Genomic DNA, 15,289 nt, shown 5'->3' with positions numbered 1-15,289 from the left:
AGGAAAAGCCAGTTTTTCTGGTAGCTAAAAATAAGATACTTTCACAAATGCCAGCTTCCGAAGAAGCACTCAGGGAGCTCGCAACAGGAACCTATTAGGGTTTATCTGTTTCAGGGCATTCATGTGTGGCTTCATACTACAGGAAACATAATGGGAAATCACTGAGGACTGCCTGGCGTTTGGAAAAAAGCCTGTATCCATACCAACAATGCGATATATTGTTGGTGCACAGGAGAAAGGAGAGAGGACATCGGCAAACAAGGCTCCGCGTCCATCAGAAGATGCTGAAAGTGGCACTTAATAGCTCAGTGGGTGGCACGGTCCCTCCTGTGCCAAGGATCTTCCCAAGCAGTCATGCTAAAGAGCCCGCACAGACCACCAGGTACGGTGCAGAGAGAGATAGTGACAGATAATGACCCACCCCAGTGGAGGCACAGCGGAGAGCCCTTTGTGAAAGGAAAATTACAGGGTTGGAGCATGGAGCTGCCTGCCAGGCATGTCAGCTTTGACTGCCCACTGAAGTTTCCGGTCTGCGCTCATCTGCCTTCTCAGGCTCCCGCTGGCTCCACAGCACCGCGACGCTCTGCTCACCGCCGTTTATTCTTGACAGAAGCCAACTGAAGGCAGTCTTGTTGTATGTAAGATAGTAAGATATATCCCCAGCAACTCGCCCATAGTGTGAAACTAACATGGTAATAATAATAATAATAATAATTACAATGCTTTTTTAATAGGAGTGAGTTATGCAAAACAGGGAATCAATATCCTTAGGATGTTCACACTGTGTGTGGAAAAAAATAATTTTGTTTTTTTCTCATGTGGTACAAAGCTATCTAATCTAAAAAGGTCTGGATAGTTGTGAAACTATTCCAGAATGTGATAGAAAACGATTCTGCTGTTCTGATAAAGGTTTCTTTCTTATTACCACTCCATTCCCTTTTAATAAATTGTCTAGGGAACATTTCCAGTTCTCCCACTGACCTGAAGAACAGTATGAAGTGGTTTGAGCAACGACTATTCAGTCTGACAGCCACAGTGAGGAAGCTCATTTGAGTACATCCTGAAATTCAGTCACTGTAATCGTTTCCTTTTTATGGGATAGCGGTAATAGTTTGATCTTGGGCCTCACATTGTGTAGGACGTGCGCTCGGTAACAATAAGATCTCACATTGCACCTTGCAGTGCTGGGAACATTGGTGATTTAGGACAAAGTACAGATATTAGGGGGAAAAGCAAAAACTTGTCTCCTGTGATCAAACTGCAAGCATAAGATACAGGCCTGGGAAAATAAACTGTGTGAGGTCCAGTGGAGTCTGCAAATCTCATTTTGAGCAGGCCAGATCTGAAGCTCTCATGGTTTTGTTAAGTGAAAAGGGTTTCTCCCAGTCTGAGGGACACACTTCCAAGAACGCTGGGTTGTGGGAAGAATAACCATTGGCAATACAATTCGACACACCTCGCCTTAAAGCAATGGACCTCAAAAGCAGCCTTAAAAAAGAGGTTCATTTTGTTTATTTACTTCTTATTATTGTATCACTTCAGTTCTGGAATTCCCAAATGCCAATTAACTCTGTTCATCATCATGACCCTCCAAACCAGTAGGTGAGGTAAGGGATCATGACCGTTTTCTCTAAAAAATCGGCGAAGGCCACCACAAAGTTTAATACTCTATGTCTGTCGGCTCCTACACGTGAGAAAAAGTACCACCTGGAGCACTGATGACCGACACAGGGGGCTACCACCACTGATTCAAGCCCACCTAACCACTAGCACAATTTGGCCAGATGTGCTCTCTCAGCTGGCTGTCAGGCATAGTCCAAGTCAATCTGGCAATGTCTGGACTATAGGGCTCATCTTTCTCTCCCAGCACAGACAGCCTCTTCAATTTAATTACTGAAAGAAAGAGTCAGAGGCAAATGTATGCCCAGTGGTTCCTGCAGAGGTAAACATATGTCAATAAAAGTCTAGTGTGTTTCTTGACTTCTCCCAATATAGTGGAAGATGGCTTCTGATTATGATTATTACTGCTGAAAGTTGGCTTGGAAACCATAGCTCACTTGAGAGATTCTACTCCCTGGATCCCTCAACGGAAAAGAACGATTCCTCTGGCTGTTATAGCATAGTCGGAGCAGCAACTAAAAATTACTGCCAGACCAATTCAGAGTTATCTTTAAACAAGACGTGGTTTTAAATGGAAAATCTAGGCATGAAAGAAACTCTAAATGAAGATCCTATTCTAGCTTCTGAACCATGTGTGAAATGTGAACACCCTTAAGAGACTGAGAATGGGACTGCTCAATCAGTCTCGATATCTGTGTGTAGTGGGCCTCTGACTTCTGCTCAGATATCAACCACTTCACTGTGAAGTACAAAACCACATGCCTCCACGCAGCACAGAAGATAAGCAAGTGTTGCTACAATCTCTTTTATCCTCTTTTTGAAATATTTTGGCTCAATAGGTTTCTCTCCTCTTTAAAGGTGTTCATTGTCAACCTCTGTGTGCTTTGAATCCGTATCAGGGAGCTGAACTACTGACCAAACTTTTCGATCTAAAACCAAGGCAGCTGGTGTGGGATAGCACAGTTCTGTTAAATCATTTAAGTGATTGACAGTGGAAAAACTGACAATCAGTGAAATGATTTAAAAGAATCAATTCATTAAAAGCATAGAACGTTCTGGTCTTGGAAGGCTGCAGTGTCTGATGGCTTTCATTGCACCCTGAGTTTTTAACTACCTAATTACACTAACGATTGGCTTAATTGGACTGATTAGAGATAGAAACCAGTACGATTTGCTGGATTATGGTCCTGCTGGACTGGACTTGTACACCTCTTCAAATAGACGTGCCAGTGCACAGACGTTCAGGTACTTCTTCTAAGATATACAGAGGAAATAGAAAATGGCTGTGAAGTGGAATATTTAATCATTAGAGTAAATGTAAAATGTAAAATGTAAATGTAAATGTACAGTAAAATGAAGAACCATTTTGTTACTAGCCCCACTGTGATGCAGCAGCACGTGTTGTAGTTGCAGTGGCTGGCAGCCATGCATCTTCTCTGCTTTGGACACAGCATATGCAGAGCACCTGTCTGTTATGAGAATTCCCATGGCAGCAGGTACTCTGGCATATTTGAAACCTGCTCAGTCTCTCCTCAGTGATCCAGCATTGACATTGCAACGCTTCATCTCCTGAGCCACCTTCCAGCATTCCAGCAGAGCCCTTCCTCTTCCTGCGTTTCTGCTCTCCTGGGCTCTGACTGGTAGCTCTGCTCACAGCTGTGCTGTCCTGAGGATTCAGTGCCCCAAGAGGGGACCAGAGGACGGGACTCTGCTTCAGACCCATCATCAGCAGGTGACGCCCTCTACCCAGTCCAGGTGGCTCCTAAGACGTCCATCCTGACCGGATCCAGGAGTTTTTCCAGAAGATTGTATTTCAGGAGACTGCTCTGGCAGAGCGTGCCTGGGTGGTCTTTGGAGAAGACCCCCTGAAGGCATGTGCCTTGTGCTGGTCATAACACATTTAAACTACATACAACCAATTGGACAAAAAGTGCCAAATGGCCCCCTCTCATATGACATGACACCTTGTTCATGTCATTCCTATTTTTGCCTAACTTACTTGCACATGTGTGGATTACGCAGGAACGACAGCAAAGGGAAGCCACTGGCATTGGGACGTCTGCACTTCTAGACGTTAACTTGTGCTGGAAAGATCAAGCTCTTCTTGAAAGATATGCTGGGACCTCATCTTCAATGCATTTGTGCTAATTTTGTAGCCTCTGCCCTTGACACTAGATTGAAGACTCACCTTTCTTCTGTTGCTCTCTATCACTGAGAATTCTGTATGATCTCCTTGGTAAGGACTGAGCAGGACTGCTCCCTAATACATTGCAGTCCTTTGTGTTGGTACTTCAGGTGTTGGACTGTACATCGTTTTATCGCATAGCATTAAAAATCCCATTTCAAACTCCTGGTGAAAACCGAATTACAGAAGGTCAACAGCTCCCTGACCTACTTAAACGTTTCTGCCACTAATCTTAATTTAAATCTTACTGCACTATTCTGGGTGGCTCGGGGAGGCAGAAGCCCTTTAAGCTGCAGTCTTTTTGTCCTCTGTCATAAATGATATGCTGCATTACACAGACGTTATAACACCATAACAGTGTGATTACAGCATTATTAAAGTTGAGTATGGTGTAATTTCATGTGGCTGTTACGTAATTATTTCCAAGGATATGGCTCTTGCAAAGCAGGCAAACCTGTTCACAATATTGGAGTTCCTGGATTTTATACAGTATGTTTAATTGGACAGTAAATGCCCTAGGTGTCCAAGCCGCTTTCTAATCAAGATCTGCCATAAATACCTTTTTTTTTTGGAACAGGCTAATTTGAATCTTGTTGCAAGAACAACTTAGCAAGGACTTATACTGTAGGTCACAGCCATTTCAATGGTGGAAACAGAAGTTACTTCTGAATAGGCATATCAACAAACTTCTTGCGTTGTTTTTGTTTTCTCAGCAGAGGCAGCAATTAATTTAAATTACCTTGCAATTTAAACAGTAATTACAATGATGGGTAAAAAAACAGTGCCCTGCTTCAAAGGAATATATCTAAGCACAGCAAGGTAAAAAAGACAAAGTGTTAACGGATATTAAAGCTTCAATAAACTGTTAAGGTTAAAAACAATACCCCCCGAATTTTCTACTGTACTGTAATTGCAGCAGCTAAAAGTTCACATTGCAGCTTTGGATGCTGTAGAAGACTTTTAAAGGTTTTAAAATGCAGAGTCCTGGACTCGCAAGTGTTGCTCTGTTTCTGTTTTGCACAAACACATAGATGCAGAAATGTCAAGCAATACTGAAATGTATTCTGGAGTTTCTACATCAGAGGATGTAGAATGGTCGATATGTTCTCTACTTTTATTTTGTACTGTGGTCAACAGTGGACCACGTACTGCACTGAGAAGGATCAGGATTTTAAGTTTAGCCAGCAGCATAGCAGATTGGCACCTTAAAAACGCAAAACTTGGCGTTCAGGCTGGATAAAGCGACGCACTGGCAAAATAAATCAGTTCTGCGGTCTTCTACCCATTGATCCTGTCTTCAGTTTGGATTTGCTCCATCCGAGAAAATAATTATACAAACAGACCATACAGTATGAGTGCCCTATGCTGTGGCGACTGCTCAGATAACACTGTCAGGGGATTATCATGGGAGCCAGGCTGTGAGAAATCGCCCGTTTCCCCATTTCATCGAGACAGGAGCACATCTTCTTTCACAGGCATAATACTGCTTCTGAAAATGTGTTCAATTGCACTGAGAGGCTGGCGACACCTGTCAGTCCAGTTTTCTTAAGGCCATAGTGCTTCAGATTCCATGTGATTGACACAGGTTAGAGACTGCCAGCTGAAGACTGTGCATGCACTTGGCATGATGATATTTTGTGAAGCTGGGGCAATAAAAAGTTACACAAAGAGGTGCAACCTAAAAGGGTCAGTAATCAGCATGCAACAGCTGTTTTGTTTCTTTTAAGAAAGAATGATTTCCTAGAGAAGTAATAGTGTGCTAGATTTACCAGCTGTGAACTGCAGTTGATACCATTCTCTAATGGATATAAATTAAACAAAAAAAAATTCTCTCTTCGTATTTATTATTCTCTCTAGGCTTATGGGCTGCACAGCACGCACACTGGAGCTTAAAGTGATGAAAATCATTTTCTGAACTGAGACTGAACACAAATACACTATTAATTATGCAAACTCTTCTGGATGCAGTGCGTCTGATTGGGTGAGAACTGAGCCTTGTGCACCCCACAGGGGACAGTGCCACGGTGGCATTGATTATCAGGAGAGCAACTCCACCTAGTCATTCTCACACTTATGAGAATTCATGTGGCAAACCACTAGAAAGAAGCGTTTATGAAACAGAACAGGAGCCGACAGCATACTACAGCACAGGAAACCTTAAATCTCCATAATCTATGACATATTGAGGACATGCCTAGAAAACAGGTTATAATACAGTGGAGCTCTTTTGGTACTGTTTCACATCTTTTTCATATTTCAGCTCTTCCAGTCTTCTAAATTGCTTAATAAGAGCAGATCACAATAAGTAATTAACTACTCTGGTATGATAAAGGGCCTATTTTTAAAAATCTTTTTCTAATCCCAATCAATTTCTAAATGAGGGTCCTAAATGAAAAAAGAAAATGTTTGATTAAGTACCAACTCAAGTTTTCTTTCTCAGATGGAGAATGGAGAACGGAAGTGAAAAAGAGAGAGAGGGGAGAGAGAGAAAGCAGGGAGAAATGGCTCATTAAAATGGTTTCTCAAGTGAGCTCTTAAATCCATCCACATTGGGGTCCCTCATGAATCAGTTTCACGCCAGGAATTTCTTGAACGCTGTGGTGCATAAGTGTGCATCGATGGGTCAAAGGGTCCACTCTTGTTTTTAGTCATTCTTAGATTCTTGCTAATGAATTCAGAAAGCCTTCCTGTGGGGAGCTCTCAAGGACCTTGATGAGCCGAAAACCATACTCAGCAAGCTGAGATGCTTAGTGCAGTTGCACTCAGTCCCATTGCAGGCTGAGCACTACGATCCAGCCTGAGTCATGTCACTGTGAGAAGGTTTCTTCCCAAGAAGACGCGCAAAACTGGCAGAGCGCCACTTAGTGGGCAGGACGGGGAGTAGCAGGAGACCAATCTCACAGGAGAGACTCCTGCAGCCAGGTGGGGGCCACGCAGGCTTCTAGTGCCTTTAGCAAGAGACAAAGTGAGCTCACGCAGTCAGCCCCAGCTCTCTGTGGAGCTGAAAGCATGTTCGAGAGGCAGATCCTCAGGTCGGCATCTCCCTTTCTCCCTTGCGTGGGTGCAGGAGTCCGGTCAGAGGAGCCAAGTCTGAAACAGTTGGTGATTCCTATTGTGGGTGGGCGTGGAAATCCAAAAAATCAAATTATTCCTTTTTTTTTTAATACGCCATTCCTGCACAGCAGAGAGTGATTACCCCCCCCCCCCACACACACTTCCTGCAAAGTGGGGGCTGCTAATGCTTGAATGAGATTACAAATAGAAACCCTGGAGATGCCTTTGTTGTGAAAAAGAAAGTAATAAACTGACCAGCGGGCGCACCCATTGATCTGACTCTTCACACAATGACAAATAACAGGCTGCTGATGGCTTTCCAGTGAGTCTTTTATTAGTACCCCCATTCTCTCTGCTCCACTGTGCCTTGCGGGCCATTAAGTGAATTTAATTGCTGCCAACAGACCTGGTGCTCCAAGCTGAGGTGCACTTTGAGCCAAGTGAATTAATCACTTGATAGTACTTCTCAATCCATAGAGAATCATTGCTATGCACATCCAGAGCTGCAGGCATAAATACCTTCACTCTGAATCTAGAAAAGGATTACTGTGATGCACTGTAGAATGTGCAATAGATAGTTTGTTAAAACAGACTTACTGTATGTGTCAATTATATCTCTTTTCTCTTTACTGAACACACTGATATTAACTAATTAATAATAAATAATAACTAACATGTTGGGTTCCAGTACTTGTCTGCTTATATACAGTATAAATATATACAGTATATAATATAAAATCCCATACAAATGTCATCGTGAAGTGAAATAAAATGGGTTTGAGTGATCTGAGGTTGACAGAAAAGCCTTGTCCCATAAACACAGTAGCTCATTTTCAGAATACTGATGCGCACAAGCAAGAAGCTTGCCTTTTCTCTCACTGAAGTATGTTTCTTTCTACCATCAGAAGAGCTCACCAATTAACAGCGGCCCAATTAATAACATATACAGTCTCTGCTACATCTCCTCCACATTGTATTGTATTTCACACAACACTGCTAATGCCAGATAAAGCCTAGTTATTGACAGGATATAGAAATTCCCTCGGTATGGGTTACTCCATCCTCAGAAAATCCTGCTTGCAGTAAATGAAGACAGTAGAAAGCTGTTTCAAAGGCCCGAAAGTTTGTTTTTTTTGCCATTTCTAAATAGATGAGAAAATACCTTGGAGACTTAGAAACTCTTAAGCATATCTTCTATGCAAATGAGCTGGAAGTTTTTTAAAGTAAATGAACAAAGCGAGTAAGCAAACAGCAAGGCCTGTGTGGGAAAGCACAGCAGATGTGTATCATGTTATTCAGCGCACTGTACAAGAGGTCACAGGAGATCCGAAGATGCAAAATTGATTGCGTTCCTGCTCTCCGCGCTAATAAGGGGGAAGAAAAACGCATGCTTGTTTACTCACCTCAGTGGCTTCTCCAGCCGGCTGCCAGGAGATCCTACAATCTCTCCCAGAGTGCAGAAGGCCTGGCCGAGGAAGTCCTGAGGGGGGGATACGGGGCAGAGGGACGGGAGGCAGAGAGAGGGGTTGAAAAAGAGCCAGAAGGAGAAGGCAGAGGGAGAGAGGGAGGGGGCAAGGAGGTGCAAGACACCGGCAGAGGGCAGAGACAGAGAGGGGCAGAGGACAAGGTGGAGATGGAAAACGTGGGATGGAGAGGGCAGGGAGAGAGTGAATGAGCATGCGGAGGAGAGGAAAAGAGAGGGTGACAAAGCGAAAGGAGGAAAAGCCATAGAGAGGGGGAGATCCAGAGAGGGGCAGTAACAGAAGAATGAAAAAGGGATTGAAGAAGGGAGAGAAGGCCAGAGACAGGGAGTGAGAGACAAATCACACAGCGGCAGTGCTTTATACAGTAATAAAGTTTATGAAGGTAGAGACGTACGTTGAATTCGGAAGGCTTCCAGGAGGGTAGGCAGGCAGCAGCGTTAATACAACAGAACATATCATGTAACAGAAAGCACAAGACACAGATACCAGACAGCAATAAAACAGAACAGGAACAGGTACAGACAGAAGAGTCAAAGAGTAGGAACTATATCTATTGTTAGAGACTCCAAGCCCATATGAACAGAAAGTAATCTTAATATACCCAAGAAGAGTCCTTTCATTTACTTTTCATGATATTCTAGAAAAATGCAAATCTTTTTCATCCAAATATATTTTAATAATCGTGTTACAGATTATGTTAGATAGAGACTTTCTTTATCAAACCCTTAGGTGATCCTCAAAACGCAAAGCACCACGATGGCGGACAATTTTCACCAGTGTCTTGATATAATATGAAAAATATCAAGATCAAAATTGATTTCCAAAAGGTGGAAGAAAAAATATGTGCTGCTTTAAAAAATGCTTCATAAATATGCGTAACAACATGAGTGAAATTCTAAGTTAATGTATTCCTAGTTATTAAATGGCACAATCACTACTGCAGACAGACAGAAATATTAGTCTACATAAAAACTTTTAATCTCATATACTGTACTAAAATAATATTTTTAGGAAACAGCATATATAGACTGTGCTGGGACCAAAAAATATATTTGGATTTTTCTACATTTTTAATTTACATAGAACCAGAATATCATCTGTGTGCTATAACAATGGTGCCCATTACATAGAAGGGGCTGCATGCACAGTGTGTGAACATATTAGTGAGTTCTGTCACATGTCAAGGAAGTGGATAAGTGCTTTTACTCACATGTTTAGACAGATCAGGGCTTTTGGAATCCACATCATACCTGCAACCACAAGAAAATACACCTTTAAAATCCTGAGTCATTATGCTGAACAGCAATTCATAATTCCTAGACATCTCTTCTTCTGGTTGCAGGGACTGACAAGTCTCTTTTTTGGATGGTGGAATTATGGGAAGGGACGTGGCCAAGCAGAAGGTAAAAAACAGAATGCATGCGGGCTTCCTTCAGTCCAGGTGAGAAAGACTGGTCATACACAGATGGAAGACAGTCAGTGCACAGTTACGCAAAGCACTATTTTGTGCAGGGCAGCCTTGACAGAGAGTGACCCATCTAGAGGGCTGCACTACAGTGGGAGGATTAGGACTTTTACTGGAGCTCATGGGTACAATTCCCATCTTAGTCACCTGCTCCTGTGGCTTTTCCTCTGGTACTCCTGTTTTATCTCCAAGACCCGCACATCAAGTGAGATTGCCTGCTTCAGATTATGCCCCTCCGCCGTTACACTCCATAAAAAAGGCAGCAGTGCTCCCCTCTTTATTGCGTAACCGTGAGCAGAGCGGCATTCGTGTTTCTCTCCCTCCACCGCCAGTTCTGCTGAAGGGACTACATGGACATATGCCCTGCAGCAATGTTTGTTTGGAACTGCAAATTATTTTTTCAGATTATTTAAGCACTCAATTATGAATCACCAGCTGTTTTACAACTTCTACTGTACCCTCTCCAGAGAGGGCTGACATCGCAACAAGCCTGCGGGTGCCCAGAGAGAGGCAGCAGTCGCTGTTTTCGCTGTTTTCTTGGGTCCTGCCACAGTGTGCTGCCAATAATGTCCCACACGCTTGATCATGGCCATCTGGTCACAGCTGGCTAGTGACCCGATACTACAACATCTCGGCCTAAGTTTCCCTACTGCTGGCTGAGGTACTTGAAATCTGACTTATAACATGTTAACAAACAGTTCTGTATTTTTCAGTATTTCTCCCCTTCTCCATTTTTCCCTTTTTATCTCTCCACTTGGCTTACCAGGCATACATGAGCCCTTGTCGAGTCGGTTAAATCCAGGAGATACTGAACTGAGAGGCAGAGAGTACTGAGGGCTGCACACTTTTGTGCTTTCATACAAAACAAAACCCACATAAAGCAGAAATTGCACAGCCACAGCCAGTGACAGCTCGGTAATCCGTTGTCAAGCTTCAGTCTTCCTTTCATATTGGAGAACAGCCGTAGACATGAAAGAGGAAGCCCTGTCCCATATTACAAAGGAGCTTTAATAATTAACACTCCCAGCCTTTGCAATGAGTTCTGGCTTTCACGGTACATATGGTATTCATCTACAAAACAGTGGTGAAAATTAAGCTTAATTTGCACTGTATAGAACTGTTGACTGTCTCACCAAGAAAATGGATTCAAAAGCACAATGTTAAAGCAAATACTATAAAGATATCCTCTTTATTGGAGCTCAACAATTAAAGATGGGTTTATGCTTCCGAACAGAGCCACATACAAGAAAAAAAAACAGAAGCAGGGCGGAACAAAGAGGAAACAACAGTTGAATGAAATATTTATGCTTACAAAACAGCAGAAAAACCCTAGAGGACATTTCTGGGAACAATCATGAAAAAGGCCACATTGCTTTCTGAAAAACTGGGCCAGGGCCAAACAAGAGAGGGCCACCATATACAAGCTCAGCTTCCTCAAGGGAAAAGCTATAACTCACAAGTCGAAGCGCAGATTCTGCTTTTCCTCAAAGAAGTAGTCAAGGATGTATTTTCTGACAAAGTCGGGGTTTAACGTGTTGTCAATCACTTCTGTTCTTCCAAACTAGGGAGAGAGATAGAGAAATGAAACTCGGCAGTGTATTTTTTTTTCCTTTCGTTAAAAAGTGCAGATACTGTCCATTGACAGTAAGCAAACAAAATAACAATCATATTTGTGTATACACCTCTATTCACAACTCTCAGCACTGCAAGATATCAATCCCCAGCATATAAGGTACAATTAATTCATTATTTCCCTAGCCAGAAGATGCCAATTTTCTGTGACACTTTCTCCACTCTGGGTTGAAAACACCAGCAAAGGACAGTAATCACGGCTCATTCATGAGCAGTTCAGCTGAGAGCCGACATACAACAACATGGACAAACCCAGCCCCTAATATGACCAAATTATTACCCCACAGCTGTAATGGATTTGTCCAATCTCCCCACAGCAGCCCCCAGCCCCTGATTCCGTCCTCAATTATTGCTGTTGTGTTTGAGGCTTTACTGAAGTGATGGAAGGGTAAGAACTGGAGAAAGGCTCCACAAACACTCAACTGGGAAGCATGGTGGAGGCAATGTCAAGACACTTCTGGAAATGGCTCAGTCATCTTTACCGATAAAATAACTAGTGAACGCAGCAGAAGAGTGAATTATGCAGTTTAGAGAATTGTTTCGTCTGCTTCCATATTTATTGGGCAGTGCTTCACGATGCAGCATGACATGCAGTAAAAACATACAGCCAGTGCCAATCTCCAGATTTCAAACCAATGAGTTAAACAGAATATATGTTTTTGTTCCAATATGATCAAACGTGTCATTACCCAACAATGAAATAACGTGTCTATAAAGCAAAAATAACAGTTTTGACTTTGCTGTCTCAGTTCTTTTGGAGTCGCATTTATTAAACTAATATTGTTTCCTGAACTAAACAGAAGACAGATCTTAAAACTGACAACAGTATGCTTTCAGAATTTCTGTAGTAGAATTTTCTTTGTGCTATATTTGAGGAAATGTTTCACATTTCTTTCTTGTTTAATTAGAATTTTAACCCTTGCCACAGCAAACTATCATAATATTAAAAAACTGTACATTTAGGGAGTAAATTAAGTATGAATACATTTAATTTCTGATATTTAAATGGCAAAGCCGGTTTTGTTTTTGATCAAGTGTGTGGTTTACACAACTTTCAATTGATGTAATTTATTTTTCTTATGACTATGGAATATTGTTACCCTCCAGATAACAAGAGATCTTATCCCCCTTTTGCACTACAGTCTTAATTTGCTGTTAATGACGTTTTCTTCAGAAAAGTTTATGAGTCTTGCAGCAACACATCTAGCACATGTCCTTGTTATAGCCTCCCCTCTTCAGCTTACAAAATTTCCAAATTTCTATTGAAAGCAGTGTTTGCGTTCCATGACAAGACTGTGAATGATGTAATCCTGAGATCTTCAGCTGGTGCAGCTGTAGATTTCACACTTACATTTACAATTAATTAGGATTTAAAACATAGAACAAAGTAAACACAACACAAATACACCACTGAGGTGTTCTTACAGTATATACAGCAGTTTTAGCCATGCTTACTGACACACTCTGTGTTCTGCACAGTGTGAAATGTACGCAAAATTAGCAACTGTCGATCATGCATTTTAATCATTTGAGCAGATGATGACTCCCAGAAAAAGTGTTATTATTAATTGCAACTGTGACTCAATAATACAGCACATCTTCCTTAATGAGGAAATAAAACAGCAGGATTACTATGTTTTAGAAGTGAAATGGTTCCTGCATTCCTGTGTGCATAATTATCTTTAACACCCTTGCACATAATATGAAGGCTTGTGATTTCTCATTTTTAAACTAGTCATCATAGAATTAAAAAATATATATTTTTAACTAATTGCATTTAAAAAACATCTTCTGTTTTTGCACAAATGAACTGTCTAGTAGCGGACTAAATTTGTTATCAGAAGGTTACATCTCACTGTCAAAATGTGTTTATTTTCCGTTCTTTTGCAATTATGAACTGTTGGACAGCTTTGGTTGTTTTATGTCATGTACAAATTTCCAAATGATTTATAGAGCGGCATTTTCAGAAGCAAACACAAATGATCTACCATTAATTCTAATAATTTCAAACCTGGCCATTTAGTTTAGGACTACAGTATGTTTCATATAGCCATAGGAGTCAGTTGTGATTTTTAGCATACCAGGAAATGTGTGATTTTTAGGGGTTTCATCTTCAGAGGTAGCATAAGACACTGACTCCTGACTGAGTCCTTTCAGTTTGTACCATGTATATTATAGTATAGAGTATACAGTACAGAGTATACAGAATACATTAAACACATGCATGTATCAGGCTTCTACTAATTCAAATTACTCTTTCCCTAAATGCTCTTACACAGACAATCAATATTGACCACTAAAATCAGCACAAAGTTAGATGAACAATGTTAGCATCACTGATTTTACAACTGCAGAGCGTTCGGGGGGGTAAATAAATGAAGATAAGGTAGCATAATTAATTTTGCAGACTGTGTGGCAGTGTTAATTGCAGTTGAAAGGTTATAAACATCTTCAGAGCATTTGAGAAAAAAATAGAGAGAGCAATTAAATGAAATCGGGACTTGATTAAGCACCTTCAGCACAGCAGAGCAGCCTAATGAGAAGTGAGTATGGTTTCCAATCTCCAAGCTAGCTCCTTGCACCACCCACTGCTGAGAAGCAGCACAGAGTTCAACTGCCAGCCCCAAGCCCAGTTCAGCGACTGTCGCTTTGTTTCATCAGATGAAGACAATACCTGCCAAGCTGTGGAAACGGAGCAGTAGTGAGGACACTAATAAAGAACGATGGTTCAAGGAAAGCTTAGGACTTCTGCACAGCATAAACATAAATAGTCATGTACAGGAAATCCAGAGTACTGTGTACAGCATGCATGGCAGCAACAGGCATGCATCTGAGTTGTTACAGCGTACTTTTACATCCACGGTTTAAATATGAACTTTTCGAATTCCTGTCAGCATTAGTCCCTGCCTGATAGTCAAGGCCAAGCATTGAAGTGTTTGTGTTTTCTCCAATTTGTGCCGTTACTATATCCAGGTGCTATAATATTCTCTTGGAGGTGGCAGCTTTCCAGACCTTTTGCCTTTGATTTTCTGAGTCTGAATCTCATTAAAGGTGATGCCAGAATGGCTCTCAGTGGAGCTTACGTCCACTTCACATTACAGTGACAGACTTCGCATTGCCCAGGCTCCTCTGGAAGTTGTCTTGAAACAAAAGCGTTGCCAGGCAGAATGGATTAGTTTCCTCTGCTAAGAGGTGGACATACTGTGATTTTGCAGATCAATTTATTTTTATTAAAATTTCGAAGCTCTTTGTGTGACAGCCACACATTACAGCTCTCTGCTTGAGTCAAAACAGGTTGCACAGTCGGTGTTCTTGTAGTGCCACTTGCATGGATGATGACTAAGGCCCCGGGCTTTCAAAATGTGAAATAAATACATCTTTCAAGGACAAAAACAGGAAACAACAGTATGGAAGGCAGCTCTTTATTGACTTCAGCTTAAGTTATGAGGACAAATAACATGAAATGAGAAATTAAGCTTCAGGGCAGGGATAAGACGTCACCTTCTAGGTAAACAAGGCCTCAAAATGCAGTTCAGTTTCACAGTTCTGTCAAGTGACTGTGCAAACCTGTAGCCTTCACAGCAAGTCCTACGGACAGTGTTCTTGGGCTCCTTGTGCAGAAAAACGTAAAAAAACATCTCCTACCCTATAAGTAACCTGCAACATTAAGGTTCCTATATAGCCACAAAACATTGCACGGTTATCATCTCTATCTGGCATGGCTGGAGGCTTCGATTTGATCTGTAGCCAGAACATCAACACTTTTGTCTAGAAAAAAGTACTTCTTGTGCAGATTTTAGTATGCCAAAAACATAGAGGAAAGCCCATAGCCTTCTATTAATATGAAAA

At 41.6% G+C, this 15,289-nt stretch overlaps 1 protein-coding gene across 1 annotated transcript in view; it reads right to left on the bottom strand.

Annotated features, from left to right (window-relative positions):
- cpne5b (copine 5b) overlaps positions 1 to 15,289 on the bottom strand; it is a 129,145-nt gene that overhangs the window by 83,914 nt on the left and 29,942 nt on the right. Inside the window, exons 4-7 of the mRNA XM_088921952.1 lie at positions 11,266 to 11,369; positions 9,554 to 9,593; positions 8,738 to 8,752; positions 8,263 to 8,339 (exon numbers count right to left, since the gene is read on the bottom strand). Of these exons, the coding sequence (XP_088778078.1) occupies positions 8,263 to 8,339; positions 8,738 to 8,752; positions 9,554 to 9,593; positions 11,266 to 11,369 (236 nt within the window). The remainder of the gene's footprint in view (positions 1 to 8,262; positions 8,340 to 8,737; positions 8,753 to 9,553; positions 9,594 to 11,265; positions 11,370 to 15,289) is intronic.

This window comes from Atractosteus spatula, chromosome 7, assembly GCF_055471065.1.
Source record: "Atractosteus spatula isolate fAtrSpa1 chromosome 7, fAtrSpa1.hap1, whole genome shotgun sequence".
Lineage (NCBI taxonomy): Eukaryota > Metazoa > Chordata > Actinopteri > Semionotiformes > Lepisosteidae > Atractosteus > Atractosteus spatula.
This window is presented reverse-complemented; position numbering and strand designations above follow the sequence as displayed.